At 41.4% G+C, this 22,396-nt stretch overlaps 1 protein-coding gene across 1 annotated transcript in view; it reads right to left on the bottom strand.

The window, feature by feature from the left end:
* The window catches only part of eys (eyes shut homolog), a 167,308-nt gene that overhangs the window by 90,275 nt on the left and 54,637 nt on the right, over positions 1-22,396 (bottom strand). Inside the window, exons 22-25 of the mRNA XM_047342277.1 lie at positions 21,446-21,643; positions 19,619-19,740; positions 14,647-14,768; positions 13,002-13,261 (exon numbers count right to left, since the gene is read on the bottom strand). Of these exons, the coding sequence (XP_047198233.1) occupies positions 13,002-13,261; positions 14,647-14,768; positions 19,619-19,740; positions 21,446-21,643 (702 nt within the window). The remainder of the gene's footprint in view (positions 1-13,001; positions 13,262-14,646; positions 14,769-19,618; positions 19,741-21,445; positions 21,644-22,396) is intronic.

The following is a 22,396-nucleotide window of genomic DNA, read 5'->3' as shown; positions in this document are numbered from 1 at the left end:
ACAGACTCAACAGGCAGAGACGTCACCAGTAGCAACAAATCACCAACTCTGAACAAAATATAGACGGACAATGAAAGAACACACCGGGGGCCATATTAGTCATCACAGCAGTGTTCCTCACAATCAGGAGCGCAGCATGCTTAGGAGTCCTTTATATGCACTGACCAAAAAAACTGTGTTGTGGAGTAAGTGGGTTAAGAATAGAAATGCGTGTAAACACCAGCGCGTGCAGCCAATTTGCCCCGGTGTGACACACCTGGACCACCTCTTCAGTGATGCTAATGAAGCCACAAAATGATTAAACACCGGCTTTCTTAAAAATGTGTTTACTGTACAGCGGTTGCAGGGCGAGGGCCTATTTTTAAACACTACGTATAAATGAAGCCACTTGCAGAGGTGTGCAAGTACTTAACCACAGCTCCTCTCTGGCTCAGACAATACTCCCTGAATAAGCAGGAGGTTTTTTTCTCTTTTTCTCCAGTTTCAGTCGTCTTAAACTCTTTTGTTAGATCATTTAGAAAACGGCAAACTGGTCCTCCTTTGTCAGCAGTCATGAGTGACAATACCAAGCAATTGCAGCCGTTGTTTCATACCCTGCTTTTAGGTATTTCTGTGACACACAACTACAGACATTTACAGGTTGTCTACTTGTTACACACGAAATGAAGTGAGACGTCTGCTAAATGTTCAGAAGTGATAAAACATGTGCCACTAGAACGTGTTACACAGCACAAACTGCACTAATCTGACTATGTTGTGAACGTTAAAGCTCCATTTAGTATTATTTCTTAAAAAGAAAGATTTCTGCTTGTTTTGATTGGCAGGTTGATCATGTTTGAGTCTGAAGGTTAACACCTCGACTTCCATGTGTCCCGAGATGAAAGAAAAGAAGATTATTCTTTTACATTCACATATCTAAGTAACAATAAGCATTTGTTTGCCAACAAGTTGACCATGTGGACCTGACAATAATACAGTACTTTGCTTTTGGCTTCTGAGTTTAATTTGTTTTCCTCTTAATTTAAACAAAATTGATAATGTGGATAATTGTAATTTACCAGTTTTACAAAACATCTCCGTCCAGACGAGAACAACCATGATGGGCCCATAGGTGGCGATGAAGTCTATCTCTAACTACACATCAAATACCACAGAAGAACATTGTGCGAATCCTCAGTGAGCCAACTCTCCTGTCAACCTGTAAATACCACTGATGTTGTTTCAGGAGCATGCTCAATACACTAGCGCACGTGTGACGTAAGCTGTGACGTCATCGTTTCCCAGACGCACCGCTTTTCACAGAGTCTTTGAAAACCTGCGCTTTGGACGGCCCTTGTTAAAATATCAGTTTAAGGGACTTGAAATGCAGATTGCGTGTGGACACTGAGGGACAGGGGGTTGAACGTCAGGGTTTTGTACAATAAGAGTAAATCACTACCTTCTCTACAAACAAGCATCCAGTCCTGCACTCATCTTGGTTGTCTCTGGCTGTTACCCTGCACTACAGCAGAAGGCTTCATGGGATGTAGTGGTGTTTTCACTGTAGGTTTTGCTGTTAAACCGAAGACAAATAGTAAAGAGACTAAATTATTTATCTATGGCAATGGATTTTAAGGCATAAGTGAAAACATCGATATAAAGTAGACGCTCTGTCTCCATGTGTCTCCTCTAACATCTGAAACTAACCCTTTACCTTTGGGTATTACCCATGAAATGAATTCTGTCAGCAATGTGGCCAGTCTCCACATTTGGGTATTTCCACCTGCAGTGAAGCGTTCAGGGGTTAAACACCAATATGTTCGAAGCTACTAATGACTGAGCATTTTTATGAAGGGAGAATTGATGTCTCTTTCTTTTTTGATGCAGCTGTTTGGGCTAAACCAGAGGTCTCGAAGCTAAGATGGAGAAGAAAAAAACACCCTTTGCCCTCGACAAAGGAAAGTCAGCAGCCTGCTGAGATCTTTGCTCACTGAAGGGGCAAACTCTCATACAGAGACTGAACACCTGCTACATTTTAATATATTTTTGCCTCTTTGTGCCTAAATGTTAATGTGTTAGCCGAGATAAGAGGGGCCATATTTTACACCAACGCAAGGCAGCTTAAAGTGCAAATGTCTGTCCAGCGTCCACGGTGCTAATAAATAGCGAACGAATTTGCACTCATGGCCGTGGGAGTCTTAAAATGACGTGTAGTCGGGAGCATTGCAGCAGCGGAATGCAATTGTGCTCTGTCCAACAAAAACCTGGTCGGAAGTTAGTTGCAAAGTATTTAACTGTTATGGTGCATGATCATTGTGGTGATATCTGGCAACAGAGCCGGGTGCACAATTCTTCTTGTTACACACACAGATGATGCACTTCACTTGGATTTTGAACACTCCGCTAAATGCACATGCTTCATGCACTTTAGGCCTTGCACTTACATCGTTAAATTGGAGCCCAGGTTCTCTGAATGGAGCCGTGATTTATATGGTATGCACTTGCTCAAAGTGCAGCACGCACATTAAAAGGGCTTTGGTTGGTTAATTTCTTACGTTTAAAATAAAAAGTGTATCTCGCCTTACGCTAAATTAGACCAGAATATTATTTTAGATCATCACGACTCAGAACTTTTACTTCTGTTGAAAAGGATCAAGGATTAATTATTGCCATTCCGGAGCATACTTTACACTAGAATGGCACTCGGAGAGCATACCTCTGCCAAGGTCCAACAGACAAGCTGCACCAAATTACACACACTCATAGAAATCAGTCCCGTAAAGAAGCCTGATTCTTATTTTTCTGTTAAGATTCACTGGGAAAACTGTAAATCTCAAAGCATGCAATGTTAAAGTAAAAAAAAAATCACGTAATAATAATTTAAAAAAGAACAAAATAAAACAGCATTCAAATAAAAATAGGAGAATAAATATATCAATATAAAGTATAAAGTGAGCAGAGTGTGACAATATGAAATGTAAAAATAAAAAAAAATCAGGCCAAATGGGCCAAAAGTTGCAGCGATGCCCTGGTATGAAACGAACATCAGTGCCAGTGTCATCAACAGCAGCAAAGTGTGAAGTGAGGCAGCAGAAGTATCAGTGTCAAATGGCAGCACTGACCTGATGTGTGGGGGGGATAGTAATAATAATAGCAGCAGTGTTGTGTGAGATGCAGGATTTTTCAGTCTCACAGCATCTGGGAAGAAGCTGTTCCACAACCTGGCGCTTCTGGCCTTGATGCTGCGTAGCCTCCTGCCTGATGGGGGGGGGGGAGCTCACAGTCCGTTAGCGAGGGTGGCTCGAGTCCCTCATGACGCAGGACGCCCTTTTACTGCCCCTGCTGTTGTAAATGTCACTGATGGTGGGTTGGCTGTTGTCAGTGATTCACTGTGCAGTCCTCACAATCTGCTGCAGTGCCTGTCTATCTGCAGCAGAGCAGTTACCGTAGGACATGGTGACGCAAGAAGTGAGGATCCACTCTGCCACACACCTCGGTTAGGAAATGATGACTGAGGTGCCACGAGCCGCACAGCTCAGCCTCCTCAAGAAGAAGAGGCGTTGCTGGACTTTATTCACTATAAACACTGACTTTGTTGATGCTCCAGGTGAAGATATCAGAGAAGTGCCCCCTCATTTATTCATAATAAGAGACCATCTCAACAGCAGCTCCCTCTATGTCGAGGGGAGAGGTAGTGGTCCATGATCGTCTTCTTTGTTTTCTTTGCATTTGCACCAGGCCTCCAGTTATTCAACCTCCTGCCTGCGTACGTCTGCGAACTTCACAATGATTCCTCGAACACTTGACTGAGCAGTTGTAGGTCAGCAGTGTGGAACCGGCTTTGAGAATGATGGGGGGAGGAGGAGATGTTGTGGATTCTAACAGACTGGGCCCCATTAGTTAACAACGAAGTCCAATACCCAGTTGCACAAGGATGACCTCAGTGGAAGCACTGTCAGTTTGTCTGTCAGGGTTTGCAGGAAGACGGCATTAATTTACTCTTAAGTAACACATATCTCCAGCTCTGCCCAGAAGAAATGTTCACTTTTCATAGAGCTTGAATTCCATTCCACAATCCCTCCATAGTCTATATGACATATTGCCGTCTGTACAGGCACGCATGTAAACTGTTTGGAAGAGTCAAGGCATGTATTATTTGTTTTTAAATCAGAAAAAAAGTGAATTCAGGAGAATGGGAAGTATTTGTCTATAAGATATGTTTCTAAATAACTTAATCTGGTGAGTTAAGAAAAGGATTAGTTGGAATTTAAAGTGATAATCAACCAAAATAAACTTGAAACTGACACATTATCTAAATGTATCTAAATATAAATGCTCAATAATAAAATAAAAGCTCAATTACTAAGTAAAAACTGTTAAGTAGAGAAGTTAACAGAACTGTCTGGCTTTGTAATGACTGATATTAAAATTCAACGTCCTCAGCGCTAGCTCCCTTAACTAGCAGTAAAAGACAAAGGTGAATTGCTGGCACGGTTTCAATTCTTCTTTAAATGGTGATAATTTAACGTTCCTTAAGCCTAACACATTGTAATGGCTATTTATGCCAAAGAATATAAGTTGACGTTTTTACAGTGTGGTCACTGACCGCCTCTCTTTCATGGACCATTATTCTGTGAGAGAGATTACTTTGATCACAGGAACTGTACTATGGGGAGAAATGGTGATTAAAGAGACTTAGTGACACAGTATATTGGCTCAGTTACATTAACCCCAACTAATTAATCAGAATACAATACATGTTATATACAATGTTAATAAAAGTCTGGTAAATGTCACCTCTATATTCTATATGCTTCTGCCACAGTATTTCAGCCAGGAGGACTTATTTTTTAATCTTAGTCCGACACTCAACTCTTAAATAAATTACGGTTACTAAAATGGTAGAACAATAATATACCATTATGAAGCGAGGCAGTGAGTGGGTTTTGCTTGAACAAATATGTATATAGATAGAAGTTCATTTGACTGGGAGTATGTATTCATCGGTGTAGGTCCAAAGGCTGCAGCATTATGTCATATATCACTATACTAGAAGAAAGAAAAAGGTCAGTGGTATTCACATACATCTGCCAGGGCATCTGGTTTTATAAATTGAGCTCCATCTTCGAGAACTCATATTTCTCCCTCCTCCATAAAAAGAGAATAATCACTTACGCGGTCAGGCTTTCCCCCCCAACACATCTCTGGCAACGAGCATCCTCAACACATCTTTTTCAATATCATATTAGGTGTGTGTCGGCTCTCTTGCTGGCACGGCTTCACAGCAGCTCATTAACCAACTGTTTGGTTGGACACAATCTCAATCTTGTGGAAGGTGACGGCTCGTGCAGCATGCCATGCAAACAAAGGGGTTTGTTCTCCATCTGGCCAGCAGCACCTCTGGGGATATTCTGAGCCATGGAGACCAAATGGTTTTTGCATGTGAAGGGACCACACAATGCTTCTGAAGGAAATCACCATACTGAGAGAATCATATTTCTCCCCTTGTAATAGACTACAGGCATAATTGTTATCCCCTTGACATATAACTCACTTTTAACAAACTGGGGGAATTATTAGGATGTAGTACCAAATACATAAATTCATTAGATTACTCAAGAGTTAAGTATTTTAAATACTTTGTTTTCCTTCACACTGTGAATGAATGTGGCACTCACACAAAACTGCTATACACTGAACTCAGGAGTAACTCTAATCAGATTCATTTTTCCTTGACCTTCTAATTTCAACTAAACTAACCGTGAATTTACAGTTCCATGTTTGTTTCACTTTGTTGCCTTGCTATTTATACTCTTAAAATAAAAGCAGCAGCAGAAAATGCAGTTATCGTATATCCCACAGAGTAAAATAGATGGTTAAGATATTTATAACAATATGTAAATCTGTAGTGCTGCTCAGGATAAGGAAGTTACTCGCATACCAAAATGTTATAGCTGTGAAACGGCTCTTTAAAAATTACAATTAGGTATATATGAATCATAAGTCTTGTTAGGTAGACCTGCATAGCAAGATATCAACAATGCTGACAAAGCAAACAGGCTGATCTTATTATCTTAGTTACAATAACAGCTCAGTTCACTAAACCAATGATTAAACTTAACTGCAACTGGGCTTACTTTATGAAACAGGGTGAATTATGCAGAAAATACATAATTATATGCCTTTATCTTAACAATTTTAAGAATTTTACAATTCTGATAACCCCCATGATGTATCCAAACCCAAATACAGTTACTATTACTCCACTGATTTTACCAACCCACTGAAAATGCTTCAATGGAAATTGGCACACTCTGATGGAAATTAAAGATAATTTGCCATTTTACAACGTTTTTAATAAATCTAAGACATTGAGTGTCAGGTGTTTGGGTTGCTTATAGGTTTATCAAACTACAACCGCTTCTGAAAATTTGTTGAATGTACTATGTGAGAGTTATTTGCAATTTGTGCAATAAAGTTCCATAGAAATATGAAACACAATATGGAATGTTATTGGGATCCTTTCAAAAAATAAGTGGATTTACAAATAAATAAAGTATCAGCTTTGTTATATTGCATTAAAATTCTCGATTGACCTACGTGTTTACATATTTGGTTCGAGTATTAGCTGTAATCAATTTTACAGTTTACAAACCATTGTCTGTGCAAACTGCAGCAAAGTGAGCAAGGACACCCCCGCCTATAGATCGTGTGCAGAGCTCAGAATTACTTATTACTCTGCCATAATGTGTGTCGAGCGATGCAATGCATGTTTGTTTCATTTGTTGTGGTTGTCGGCCGGTAACCTTTTCGCCCCGACCTCTGCCCCGACTCTTCCATTTTCAGGTTGCTCTTCTATCAGCCTTGGCACTCCCTGCTGAGGGTCCTCATTAAGAGGAAAGGGGAACATCTGTGCTGGTCAGGCCTGATGACTGGGCCTCCTGGCCACAGCCACAGCGGAGCGTCACCGCTCGGAAGAACAGAAACTTCCTCCAGGAGTCGTCTACCATCAGCCGAGGATAACCGCTTCCCTTGTATTTTCCTTTCAGAAGATGCTTTCATCTGGCTCTGGTTTTATTCTGGCCTCCAGGTTCTCACAGTACACCTTTGTAGACAAAAGTCACTTCCATTGTGTCTGTGTTTTACAAACCACTTTAATGCTTACTCCCAGTGGGCACCCCTGAAATAGCTGCCTTTTAGTTCCTGTGAACACTAAAACTATCACATCAACCCTTTTTGTGACACTATATTATAGTCTATTGAACTCTTTTGGGAAACCGATGACCATATATTTATTGAGTCTTTACTGAAAGAGAAATCTGATCATTAAACCCACTGCTGAAGAGCTTATCTTTTATAAAAGAAAAAAAACTAGATATTGGCTTAAGACTTCCCATAAAAATGTGACAGTGGCCATCCACTTTCAAAGTTATTATTATTGTCTCCTGGGTATTTTCACACAAGATACTATTTCCTCTGAAGAATCTCAGCACAAGACCAGAAACACAGATAATAAAATATCAAAAAACGATTTAAAGCAATCGACAAATAATAGTAAAAGTAAGTACAGTGAGGTGTTATTTCCCTCATTGGAACAACTACGACTGTATTGTACTATGTTTATTTCAATAAGCATATGACCATTTTAGGCTATATTTCTGTCAGTTTGTTTCTTGGTTGGTGTGTTTGTTTGTTTGTAAGCAAGATTACATAAAATCAAGTGCAAGGATTTCCACGAAATTTGGTGGAACGATGGGACATGAGCTGAGGAAGGAGGCTTTTAATTTCGGTGCAGATACGGAGATTTGTTACTTCTGTCATCTCAGGGATTGAAGCATGGATTTGATGAAGAAAAAAAATCTGACGTGTTTAGGGGACTGATATTAATGAGTGTGTGCAATTTGGTGCAGATCCAAATAAAAATACAGATATAATGAATTTAAAGGTGGTTTCGTTTTTTGGGTTTTAGCAATAGATGAAGTTATTGCAGCATATAAACTAGATACCCAACCAATACTAAATTGTTTTTAAATAAATAAAAAAATGTTACATTACTATATTGGCCTTTACTAATCTTTTTACATTCACATATAATAGATTATATTATTTTGATAGAGATCACCTACATTTGTGTTTAAGAAACATTGAATGGGACATTTTACATATAACTGTCGACCCAGATGATTGTTCAAGCTCTAATATAAACATTTGAATATCAGTATGTATAAGCCCCTGCAGTGAGTGGTTGGCAGTACTAATGACCTTCCGCTTTGGATAACCTTAATCTTGATGAGTGAGAATTTGTCACAGACATCTTACACAGCATTTTAGAGTTGGCACCCTCAGAATGGTACACGAGTATGACAGGACAACTAGGAAAATTGCAGACTACATAAACCACCTTGGGTTCAACCAGAGAATCATATCAAACTGCCTATGTCTAGGTCCCACAGTGAAAGGCCACAAAGCTGAATTTATCTTAGAAAACGTACAGAACCAGCTACTGAATGAGAGAGGGAGACTGCTGGAGGTTTGAATGAAAACGTTGACTGTTTACCATAGAAACATATTCATCTTCCTAGTGCAGTCGTGAGGAAGGTCACCGATTTCATTGAGAACGCACAACTATCTCAGCGCACAAAGAGCAAGGACAGTCAAACAGAGAGATTCCAAACCCAAATATCATGAGCCAGCAAAACCAAGAACACAGAAGAACCTATTTGGAGGCAAAGAAGAGATTTTCCCCTGATAGGTAAATAACTTAACTGACCAGAGAGAGATGTCCTTGCCAAAGGATTAAACTCTGCTTCCACGTCACCGTTTTTACCAACTGTTGATTTCCGAGCAACAGAATCAGCCATGATGAAAATTTACTTGACGGAAACGGAGGCAGAACAGCTCAGGTTGAAGGTATTGGCGGCCTTTTCCAACACAAAAGCAACCACTTAATGTCAGGGAATGTGAGACAAATAAATTGTTCACATTGTTCATATTGACCAAGGTTGAGAGCTCTGGATGGCGAGGCCTCTGGAAGCTAGAAGAAGAGGTATTTCAAATTTTGTGCCAAGTTGCCATTCTGTCTTTGGCATTGTGATAAGTTGTGCCTTGAGACAGTCTCCATTCTCAAGAAGGTAATAACAATCCTGACAAGACTTCTAGTGACCTAGACTGTTATCTGTTCCCCTCCGTTTGTTGCATACTGCTTCTGTTGTATCTCAAGCTATTTGGTTGGACTGTTCGCATGTGCGTTAAGAGGAAGAATCTTCTCTGTCCGCAGATCTTTGTTGTAATAAACTCATATTCAAGTAAGAACAACTGAAGCTCTTTGGGTTTATTATTTTATTCCCCACTATGAACACCAATCAGAAATTCAGCCATCTTCTATCAAACATTTGTGCAGAATTGTTTTTCTTCATCACTCACCATCCAAGGAAGGAAGGTTGCAATGTCACTGAGCAAAAAGTCTTCAGCTTGCTACTGGTAAATACAGGTAGATGTACAGTGGTTCTAAACACAGTGGAATGCTACTGCTCAATGCCACCAATCAGTGTTTACAAGGAAAAGGCCCATTTTCTGTTTACAACAGCTACATAAGAGGAAAACCCTGAACCATGACCAATACCCTCACCTATATCCTGGTGAATACATCTCAAGCATGTGCAGGTACAATCGTAGCTCTCTTGGATGGTAACACTTAATACTTCAAAACCCCAAGAACTTTATGAACAAGGTTAGAGGATTGAACCTGGCCAGGTTGTAACCATGATGTCCTATGATGTGACTCCATTGTTTACATGCATCCCAACTACGGAGGTGCAGGAAACCACAAACCACTGAGCGCTATATATCACTACATCCTTAATTATAGAACCAAACTCAGCTCAGACCAGATGCTGAACACCACATATGTACATCAAAATGGGGGGCGGGGGGTTTACAGACATAAGCCTGCTTGTGCCATGAGCTCACCAGTAACTCTGTGGTCAACCTCTACATCAAACAAGTACAAAGCAGCACCCTGCACTCCAAAGAGGAACAGCACAGAGCCACTGGTTCACAGATGTGGATGAGGCCTCCATGGAACACATTAACTGGACGTCAGGAAGGATAGCTTGGCTTCCGTGGACTAATCTTTACACACTGACAAAGACAGTAGCCTCCATTTTTCTTGTGTATAGGTTCCAACACACAGGGGACCATCACCTTCACTTTGATTCCACCAACAATTGGAACATAAGCCGGGAGATATAAGAACCCTGCATAGTTTGTCAACAAGTGCCCATGCCCCAAGAAATGTGGCAAACAAAACTGAAGGATGCACTTAAAGCTTGTGGCTGCCTTTGCAGAAACCTTTGTAAAAACAGCCACAAGATCCATCAAGACTATGGGGGTGAGGAAAAGAATAATAGAAGCAATCTCATATTTGTAGTATGTGCAGTATCAGAGGAACTCAGAAGGGGGGGTTCAACAACCACCGCTTCCCTGTGTTGCCCTAGATTCAAGCCTGCTTGGAGAACTTTATCCTGGATGACTGAGAATCTATGGCTAACTCAACATACATCTATATTGTTTAAATGATTCAACACCATGTCTAAACAAACAGGAACGAGTACCAACATCATGCTTCCACTGCACCTCAATTACACCTTCTACCCTGAGGCATGTTTTTACAATGGTGCAGCTGTAACAATGTCCAACTGTGCATGTGTAAGAGCACATGCTGTGCGTGTTTCTGTGTTAGCTGCAGTGGAAATGTGAATCATGCTACATTTGGGCTGTACAGAAGAACAATCACACAATCCAGGTCTTTCACTGAGACATGATTTAAGGTCAAATGAATACTCAAGCTCCCTCTTCGTAATTTGTTTCATTTAAGTACCCTGCAGGTCTGCCACACATGCACTTGCAAACCAGCAAATACAAACAGCTGAAAGTCACAGGGAAAAAGGGTATTTGGTGTTGACTTTCTAACAAATCAACCTTGATAACATTCACTGTGCTGTGTCCATCTTGAGTGTGTGGGATGAGATTTGCTTACGGCGGTAAATCTGGCCGACCCAGGCAGACAAATTCTAATTTAATTAGGTCTGGGAATAATGTAAGGCCTACACAATTTCCTTGACAAATAACCTACAGTGAATGGTAAACAACAAGTCTGTAAAATTGTAACTTGGGACAAAGCCATCGGTTGTATAACAGCTCTGTGTGTGTTGAGTACGAGCTATGTAGGATGGATTTATGGTGAATAACAATAGAGAGTAGTGAGTCACAATCATTGTGTGAAGTGAAAACGACCAAGCCCACGCAAAGCTCTCGGTGTAATGTATGCAGCCAGCACCTAATTTCCTATTCCTCTCCAAGGGAGCCTTCTGAAACTAACTCAGCCGCTCTATTTATATCCGGCAACATCTTTTCATCTCTGTGCTGATAGAGACATTAGTTACAGCACAACCCTATAGCATCTTGACCTGAACACTAATACGAATGTTTAAACACTCTCTCCTTCATATTTGCTCTTGAGGTCACTGATAAACTTCGCAACAGGTCATTTTAACTAAGTAGTGGTCAATTTCCCTGCTCCGTTATGAACGTGTTGCTTTATTCATGAGCTGACAGAGCTTGTGAACGTAACATGAAACAGATACATGAATTTCAGATGTGCGTGCGTGTGTGAGTTATTTATGAGAATGTGTGTTAAATATCTAAATGAGGGAAACATTTAAGGATTTTAAATTTGCAGGAATTAGATTTAATCTTTACCACCCACTGTTGCTTTCATATGTAGAGTTCATATGCTACTATGGATTCCAACTGAAGTTTTAGTCACAAGAGACAGATGCAATTAGACAGTCCAGAGAAACCCACAATCCAAGCTATATTAAACATATTAATTTGGTAAATTTAGTAAAATATGGATATTCATGCACACGCTGGGCATATGAAGAGACACCGAAGATATCAAATTTGCAGCAAAAGTTCTTGTTATTTCCATCGATTGGTTCCTAATCTCTTCCACTGTTAAAACTTTTTGATCCATTGTCAGAGACTTAATTCTGAGTTCACCTCAGTGAAGCATCATATTATAATCTTTCAGTAGCAAATTTTGCATATGGTTCATCCCAAGACAGCAGGAATGAACTCAAACACAGTACAGAGGTTCAGTAAAATCTGGTTCTGTGTGTAAGGAAATCCTTTGGCAGTTATGGCCTCAAATATAAAAGCTCAAAATATAAAAACACAACATTGTAGTTTGTGCGATGTGTAGTAGTTTTTAATTTGGGTTTATTGACTGTTGTTGGTGTAACCTTTGCACAGGCACTGTTTCTATATTAAAAATATAACAATAAAAAGATGGCACACAGTGACTGCACATTGTACAGTAATCAGCACACTAGCAGCTGATTTCCCAAGGACAGTATCAAGAATGCATCCCACCCTCTTTAACCCATGACCAGCCAATGACCAGAGACTAAGGATGATAGAACCCCTGATCTCATTTGTTGTATGAATCAGTCAATTTAAATCATCCCTGGAGGAAAACCTGCAGGGTTTATCCTGCATAGAAAATTGCGAGGCACATCCGCCCCCACCCTCTGATGGTTAAGTACCACCCCCGCCTAATTTGAGTCCAGGAAAACCCCTGTTACTATTATATGTATAACATTTATTCTGCGTCAGGAGGACAGTTCAACACGTGATTAATGCACAAGAAAACACCATTTATCGTCTCGGTTGATAGAGCAACTTTTTGGAGAACCTCATACGTTTCAGAGAAGAGATACAAATGATGCGCACTTAACTGTGACAGGGAAATTTCTCATCTTGCGGAAAAAACCCTGATCTACGATGTATATGTTTAACTTGTAATTTTTCAATTGTGTGTTTTCTCTGTAATTTTTTCTGTAAAGTGCCATCTATGAGCTATTGAGGAAAACGGTGCAGTTACACACTTGAAAGTGGGCTAAAACAGAAAGCACTCTATAAGCACCGGGAGCACGAAGCTGTGGCGTGTGTTCACTCACCAGCTGGGCATCTGCAGGAGGCTGTTCCGTTGGAGCGTGTCAGGCAGGTGGAGTCGTGCCGGCACGGACTGTGGAGGGGGTCGCAGGGGTCATAAGGCTCGTTGCACAAGGGGCCACTGAAGAAGGGGGGACAGGTGCAGGAGAACTCCCCAGGTATGTCTGACTCCTGACACTGAGCTCCATTTAGACAGGGCCCGGAATCACACTCATTCACATCCTCCGCACAGTCCACACCTGTCCAGCCCGGTGAGCACAAACACCTTGGATACACAGCAGAGAGGAGATATACGGCACTGCAGAGGTCCTTTTGGGCACAATTTGAAATGAATCCCTAAATAAATAAACAAACGTATTCAGTGGTTTTCTCAGGGTTAGGGGGGTGTCACATTCTCTCTGAGACCGTGATACTATAAATAGATAACACAGCAGCACTGGAGGGGGTGCTTCAGATATTCTACCACATGGCATATCCTTCTTCCAATTCAAACCATCCACACGTCACATTTGTCCCGAGTGCAAGGACACTGTGATACGATACAGGAATCGACACGGAGCTCCAGGATCTTTGTGTGAGAGGGAGCGGGGGGGAATGTACAGGTTATTTGTACCAGTGGTCAGAGCGGCTTCTAATTCTGGACAGCTGAATGTAGGACACGCTAGGTTAGAGCATTGAGTCGGGATTAAATGGGAATGTATGCATGCTAGACACAGACAGGAAGAGAGACAGAGAAACAGACACTACGTTCACCCTGCAAGCCTCAGTGCTCAATTCAGATTTTGTTCTAGATCAGATTTTTTTTATGTAGCCGTTCACATTATCCTGTCAAATGTGGCAAGTACCGGACTTAAATGTGAACTGGTTATGGCCCTGATGTGACGTCACACACTGCACGATGTGTATGGACACAAACAAGGAGAAGAATGTCGACCTGGAGTGACGTAAAAGTCCCATTGAATTCCGATACGGTTCACACGGCTGTTCAGACTGAGGTCGTGTTTTAAAAAAAAAATCTGATCTGTATCTGATTTCGGACGACATATGAAAGTGGCCCAAATCGGATTTGAAAAGATCCGATTCCATGTGATTTGTGCTGTTCACACTGTCATTAAACAATCAGATCTGGGTCACATGGGGGGTGGGGTGGGCGGGGGTCTGATTCAGGCCCGCTGTATGAACATAGTGAGAGAGAGAGTGTGTGTGTCTGTGTGTGAGTCTTAAGTATCTCCTCTTCAAGCAGATTGAATATTCCACTTGGTGGCAGTGAGTGCCTGAGCACTATCAACCACTCCACCTCACATTCCTCTCCATCCACCATCCATCCCCCTCCCGACTTTTCCACCTGAAGCAGTTTTAAGTCCCCCCCAGCGGGTGGGTAGGTGGGCGGGCAGCTGGGGGGGGGGAGTGGGCATTAGCCGAAGCAGATACACCAGCTTTTCCCTCCAATGAGTCACGGATCCCCTGAAACCTTTTCATGCTGTGAGCAATTGATTGACTCATTTGTTTTACCTGCCATCTGCAATTCATTATCTCCGCTGCCAGTGGAAGGACATATTGCCTTCTCCGAAAACAGCTTCTTTTTTTACCTGCATTTATCAAGTGCACCTCGCAAAGGACGGTGCCCTGGAGCCCGGCTCGCGCACCTACTTGTAGCCGTTGAGGAGATCCGTGCAGGTGGCGTTGTTTTTGCAGGGCCGTGACAAACATTCATCTATTTCTCGTTGGCAGTGCTGCCCCTCCCAGCCGGAATGGCACATGCACTCATAGCTCTGCAATATGAACAGAACAGGGGAAGCAGAGATTGACACTGAAATAGAGGGACAGTCATTTTAAGGAAAAGTCTAGCATTTTTAATAGCAATAAAAAAACACTGTCTATGTACTGTGCATATGGAAGCTGCTAATTGAGTTGTTACGGAGCATTCTGCCTCTTACCTGTTTACTTATTTATACCTGGTGCCTTTGAGAGAATAAATGGAGCAACACTTGATATTCTTGAAAACATTTATCATAATTTTCTTTGAAAAAACCTGCAGAAGAAAACCACCCACACACAAAAAGATCTTTCCAGTGGAAAATCTGTTTAAACTGTGGAGTCGTGTTTGTCTTCAATTTCCGCATTACTACTATGCAGATGTATTCCTCCTACCACCCCCACTCTGGAGAGTATGCCAACATGTTTTTTTTCAATGCCATTCAAAGTATATGGTACAAGCCTTTCTAATCAATCCTGCAATATTACCACTGCATATTTATTTCACATGTAAATAAGCATATGTCAGGAAACAGCCAGTGAATGCATTAGTTGTTCTATACATTATGAAAGTTGTATGTGTATGTATATACAGCTCCTGCCTTTGCTCCTCTTTCAAAACACTGTGCAGATCACGTCCTTTATTTCATCACTGCAGTCTGCGTTATGCCAATTACTCTCGACACGAGAGATAAATGGTCTGTTGTCTATTACTTTCCAAAGTACCAGTTTAAGTCTTTGCATACAGGATGAAGTCAGTTGCTTGGTCAAGGGCTTTTCAGGATTCCTCAATGCCAGCATTCTGTCTAAAAGGTCCTGGGTTGCTGCTGGTTGAACGCATGCTAATCTGTACTTCCTACACTGGAGGGGAGCCGTTAAACTTTGTCTGATATAATTTGTACACAGTGGGGCCCTATGGTGGCGGTGGGGGGGGGGAAACGCCGTCATCTCGTGATAAATTAGATACCTCCAGGAAACTCCAGATTCCTTACCCCAGGCAGTAGAACATAATCTCATTTTTTGCTGCCAAGTCACCTTCAGGGACCACCATCCTCCAGAATAAGGTAAAGCTCGGTGGGACACAGTGTTCAGAGAGAGGAATGGCTGCACTGTAAACAGGACTATAGTGTGAATGGGTTTCCAAAAACTGGCCCTATTTGAATAAAACTAAAAGCTGAGGTTGATGGTGAGAACAGTGCAAGAACAAAAACATTAGTTGAAATGTCATCAGTTCCCTCTGATCACACCATATCCCTTTCTTATGCAGCGTCCCTTTGTCTTTGGATTTAGAGCAGTTTGTTTATACTAGAAAATGACGCAGAAGTGTTTTGAACAGGACTCTATTTCATATAATACGGAGGAAAAAAGGAGCATTTTCTACTAAGGATATTCTGAAATTGCTCAGGGGCACATTCTTGAAATCAATGTGTCTTGATAATCACCAAAAAGTATGTTGGGAAGTTTTCACAGCTTGAGTCCAGGTCATGGTTTCACAATGCAAACTAAAGACTCACTTACGTGGGCTGTGTCTGCCTATACTTGTCATTGATTGGTTCGTGGATGGCGAGTCCGACATATTTGCTTTACTTTTTTTTAGTCTTTCCATTTGAAAGGATGAAAGGAATGAACACATTCTCATTGTTACTTTTGTTGCCACTGTAATATTTTATTGGTATTAGTTCCGAGTGAACGACCCTCAAACAGACTACAAGCAATCCTGTGAGCTGCTTCCACTTCTTTTTCTTTCTTCTACCTCTAATGAAGAGAACCATGGTTCAGTTTGATCCAGGTCAAGATCACCTCTTTTGGTTGGACTTAATTTCGGTCCGTTGGTCCAGACGTTGGTCTGAGGCACCATCACAACTGTTATTTTGGTTTGGACTGAACTGAAAAGTACAAAAAGTTTTGACCAAACAAGAAGGTTTGAACGCTTCCTTAGTTTGCCTCTGGTTGCCTCTAACGTTACAATTGACAGACAAAAGTTTGTTTTGGTTGCCATACCTGAAAACCTAGTTTCAGGAAATGTTTATTTAATTACAACATGTTGAAATACCAATGCGTGATTTAGCAAACCTGAATGTGGCTAAATCATTCTGGACAAGAGGTGATTTGTTGGGTAAAATACGCATCATCATAAAGCTGTTGCTATAGAAGAGGGCCAATGCCACGAGATGAGAGCTCAAACCACAATTGTGAAAGTTTAAACCGCGACGCTTTCCAGGGCGCGGGCCCCTCTCTCGGGGCGAACCCATTCCAGGGCGCCCTGCCCTTCACAAAGAAAAGAGAACTCTCCCCGGGGCTCCCGCCAGCTTCTCCGGGATCGCTTGCGTTACCGCACTGGACGCCTCGCGGCGCCTGTCTCCGCCACTCCAGATTCGGGGATCTGAACCCGACTCCCTCTCGATCGGCCGGGGGCGACGTAGGCCATCGCCCCACGCTTCTGAACGGCGTTCGCCCATCTCTTAGGACCGACTGACCCATGTTCAACTGCTGTTCACACGTGAGAATGAATGTATCTTTCTAACGTCTCACCATTTGGCCCCTACAGGTCTCACAAATGAAACATGAGTTTTCTTAATAAATAGATCTCACCCTTCTCGCATGCAAAACGCGCTAATTTTCAAGAGCACACACTTGTTTTATACCTGAACATTAGAGTGTGAACTACAAACTAGAAGTTATTTGTCTTTGTCGGAATAAAAATAAAAAAAACCAAAGACTTTATCTATGACACATCTGTTTCACTGCTGCAATCTGTTAGCCAAAAAGCAGCTGTTGGAAAAAAGGGCCCCTGGTACTCATTGCACAGTTTGTGAGCAGCATGCAGCTCCCTGGGCCTTTTTGCAGCTGCAACAGATCAATGTTATTGGCTTAAAAAACACTTGAATAACTACAGAAGTCGAGCTGCGCCTTGAAAAAACTAAACTCTAAAAAAAATGCTCTTTTAAGCCCAAGTGTGCGTGTCGGTATAAACAGAAATCCTATACTCTGAAGAAGTCATTCAGAAAATCAACTCAAAGAATCAACTGACCTTGCAGCTCTAAGGCAAACGCACAACGCTGTTGTTTATTCTCAATATCCAACCAATGAAATCCAATTCAAACTGAGCTGCATTGGTGATCATGACGTAAACTGTGGCTGATAAGCTGTGCTGTAAATGTGCTGCATTTTTTTTTTTTTTGAAAGAAGACAAACCGTGTCCTACGAGTGGCCGATTTCTGCGCCGTTCGTCAGAGGCGTCCTAAATTCCCCGTCTGTGCCTACACAAGCTTCACATAGCTGGGAACGGCACCAGAAATGGAACACATTCAGCAGAGGGGCTGACAGAATGTAATGTCACTGAATGCCTACACACAAATCTAACATAATGTAGAAATGTTCCCCAGACAAATGCTGATACCTGGACTCTGTGTATCTGTCAAGTACCGATAAGTACTGTTTGAATACCTGTGTATTTAGAAAAGAAACTTGTTTATAATGTGTTTTCACAGTTGTACGCTTCTAATCCTTTATGGAAATGATCATGCCTTGCCTCAGGTTAAACCCTTTGAAAAATACCTACAGGGAATGAATAACACAGAATAATCTTTTTCTGTATCTTCTTTTTTTAACAGCATTGTCTTTATTCTATTATTTTTTTATTTCTTTTTATACCTTTTGCTAGTTTTATGTTTTTTTCTTAAATCCTAAGTCTTTGTTTTATTGCCAACGTGTTCTTATTTCATGTCTTTGATTTTATTGTAAAGCACTTTGAGCTGTATTTTATGTATGAAAGGTGCTGTATAAATACAATGTATTGTTATATTATTATTAGTATAATAACAGAACTTCTTTCATTATCTAATTTAACAATCATAACTAAAAAGAATAGAGGAAATCTAGCAATACACCCCTCGATGCTGAAGTCTTTCATACGATACACGACTCCGTTTTACTTGTGGGTGTTTTGAAGTGGAGAAGATGTGATTCATAGGAAAAGAAAGCTGCAGTTTTATCTGGGTGAAACCATTATACTTTATGGACGTGGTATTGGATCGGTACATGGATCTGGGTACTCGCCGATTCCTGACCCTGCATTTTTAGTGGTAGGAGACATTTCTGATGCTGGTGTTGGTATCGGAACATCTCTATCGTCAAGTATCAAATATGATGCTATATATGATGCTTGTTATATGTATCCATCTATATCTGCATGTTAATCTGACAGACTAAAACCAAAACCTTTTAAAGATGTGTAATTACTAATATGCAGACTTTCTGCTTAAAAGATGGGTTTAATTTAAGATTTTGCATTTTACATTTAATATGCCCATTGTTAACTCCTGTGTTTTTCTCTCCAAGTTTACTTTTGGTAATTTTTTTGCACGTTAAAATTTCAAGCCCAAAAGGCATAATTGGTGTAATTGTCATAATTGAAATAATTTGTCTAATAGGAGATAATGAGGTGCATTGGTTGGACAGTCTCTGTCTTTACCTTATTACACCCAGACACCTGAAACTTTAAACATAGCAGCGTCTCCTTATGCTGGACAAATCTCCAGATACACACCTGTACACACACACCTGCTTGTTGTTTCCCCTCAGTACACCCCAGAGTGATATCGGCATATTTTATTCTTTTTAATGATGCACCAGTATCCGTGTTATTGTGCAGTTGTTTGTATTTTACTGCAGCAGGAACGCTCTAAACATTAACTGCATGACAGTCATCAAAAGTAATGGGCAGCGGTACCTGGTGTGATTCGGGCCCGTCAATATTTTATGAAAAACTCTTCAATGAGTTACTAACTGGGTTATTTTAAAGCCTTTCAAAAAGGCCATTATATCACTGGTTTTATACTGCCAAACCCAAACTGTGTCTACTCACCAGATGGAGGTCCTTGCAAACAGACTTGGTGCTGCACAAACTGTTCACGCAGTCGTCGATGTCTTGCTCACACCTCCGCCCGGCATAGCCAGGACTGCAGAGGCAGTAAAAGCCGTCCACGACTGAAAGAAGATCAGTGGGACAGTTACAGCACCTTGCATCATAAATCCATTCGACTCGACTCTCAGTAGGCCCCACATCTCAACGCAGGTAAATGCTGATTACGAGCATAAAGGATAATCACCCACTGTGATTCACTTTTTTTAATGGATAACTCCGTTAAATTAAATGTCTTTTGCTGTATCAGTCAAACCTGCTCTCGCTAAATCTATGTGACGGGCACCACCTCCCTGCCATCACTCTGACAGAGCTGGACACACTAACCATCTTTAAATGAACCTGTCTGCCAGACGGCCACAGAGTCCCCCCCGCTCTCCCGTCCGCCGTCTGTGCCACTCTTTCTCAATGAAAGCCTCAAAAGCCTCGTCATTTGTTTTCCCCAGCTCTCAACACACAGGGCCAGGGAGCCAGGGGGGGGAGAGAGAAAAAAGGAGCACAACAGAGGAGAGAGTCCACTTAAGGCCATTCTTTATTCAGATGTTACAAATGTGCCAATTTCTTCTTCCATCAGAAGTTTGAATCTCCCACATCTAATCATGCATTCCTTCCTCTGTTTAATTATTAATGATGTTAAAGAGGGATGCATCATTCTGTTGCTCTAACACAACACTGGTGTACAGGCAGCCAGTGACAGAGGTAATTGCACTTCTTACAGGAGTGAATTTATTACTTCCCCAGTCAGGGTCCCAGGATTCTTCATTATCCCAAAGATTTACCACGTAATCTATGCTGTCACTCTGTCTTGGTGCGTGTAGCTGCTATTACTCTCATTAAATGCTTTAGGTCCTGTGTGGCAGCAGCATTACTCATCTCAGCCACTGTGGCTATGCAGTGCTCTCCCCGGTGGCTGGCTGGCTGCTGCCGAGCACTGGCCAATAGGTCCTCGAGGCCTGCCTCGCTAACCTAAGGCGAACTGGCTGTACTCGAGATTGGTCGGGACAGCTGGCCGAGCTCATCTGTAGCAGGGCGAGTGATAGGATGCTCTCAGACAGTGATCCACTGCCATCACTGTTTGGTTCCGGCATGAGCCTTTTGAAACGACACTGGAAAGATGTCAGGAATGCAAACAAAGGCTGGAAGGTGACTGCTACAGCGACTACTACTGAAGTATTTACTTCAGTATTTAAAAATACCTCAGTGGAATTTGTGCAGCATCCAGTTTTTGTCTCTCATATTAAGTGTAAAATAATTTTATAATTCATATATGCAAATGATTGACCAACTGGTGATAGATAACTTTGAAAGTATATTTTTGATCAATGAGGTTTTTAATTTAATTAAATATTGAAATTTATAAAAATCTTACTGGATATCTAAAAAAAACCCTGTATATATATATTCTCGATTATATTGATTTCGTCATTTAGCATCCATTATTTAAATTCCAACACAACATTGATGCATAATTGATTCCCTTTCTTCAGTTGTGTTAGGAAACTAATCAAGCCTGGACCAGCAGGTAATGTCCTAGATCCTCACATCAGATGGAATAACTCCACTCTCATAACAACCTTATTAGCTGCAGTGGTGACCCAATTGAAAACTGCCTGTCAGGCTGTAAGTGAGCAAAACAAAATCTGACATATCCACCGTGTGTGCGCGCGTGTGTGTGCGCGTGTGTTTGTGTGTGCGTGCGTGAGAATGGAGCTTTGCTTCCTTCTCCAGTGTCTGTCATTAAGCACGGTGGCGAGATAGGCCGTTTCATACCATCATAGCAGAAGCCGTGAAAGCAGGGGCTCGAGCTGCACTCATCCACATTGATTTCACAGCGGGGGCCAGTGAAGCCCCGGCGACAGTGACAGCGGAATCCCAAAGGGAAATGGTCCTGATCCAACTCCTCCACACACACCGCACCGTTCTCGCAGGGATTACTGGCCTCACAGGGTAAGAACTCACAATTATGTCCTGGAGTGAGGCAAAGAAACGCACATTTCAAAAAAAAAATTAGGAAATAATTTTCACTTCACTTTCTAGCAGATACACAGCGGAATAGAACAGTTTTAGGTAAAATGTTACCTGTTAAAACTAACAAGTGCAATTTATCCATTTCAGTGGCTGAACAGATTACCAAAGGCGTTAAAACGGAATTTTCTGTGCTGGGTCTTATTGAAAATTACCATTTGTACAGTTAAGATTTTTGTGTTCCTGTTTTAGCAAACTGCAACTGTACAGACAAACTGGTGGCAGTATATTCAGGTCACCCAAAAAGAAAAACATCTGTTAACAAAACACACTCCTCTCAAGCACAAAGAAGAAAGATATGATGCACAAACAGGGAAACAAAGACAGAGCATGCATAAGTAGAAACTGTCTCAACAAAGCAAGTGAAGGACACTGATCAAGACAAGCAATGCACGTTAAATGACTGAACACAAAAATGTCCCAAACATGCACAGCTACACAACGTGATGGTTGTGTCCTACCTCTGATTATATCTGTCCAACATAGTCACAGGAGGAAAAATGTTGAGAATAAAATGAATATGACATTCTCGCTGTTTAACACACACACACACCTACACACACCCACACACCCACACACCCACACACATCAAATCCTGGTCAAACCAGTTGCTAATTTGCAGCAACCTGAGATCTGTGAGATACTTAAGAATCCGACAAGTTCAGAAAGTTTCACCCTGGCAGAGTCAGCGCATTA

This window comes from Hippoglossus stenolepis, chromosome 12 (genome assembly GCF_022539355.2).
Source record: "Hippoglossus stenolepis isolate QCI-W04-F060 chromosome 12, HSTE1.2, whole genome shotgun sequence".
NCBI classification, from domain to species: domain Eukaryota; kingdom Metazoa; phylum Chordata; class Actinopteri; order Pleuronectiformes; family Pleuronectidae; genus Hippoglossus; species Hippoglossus stenolepis.
This window is presented reverse-complemented; position numbering and strand designations above follow the sequence as displayed.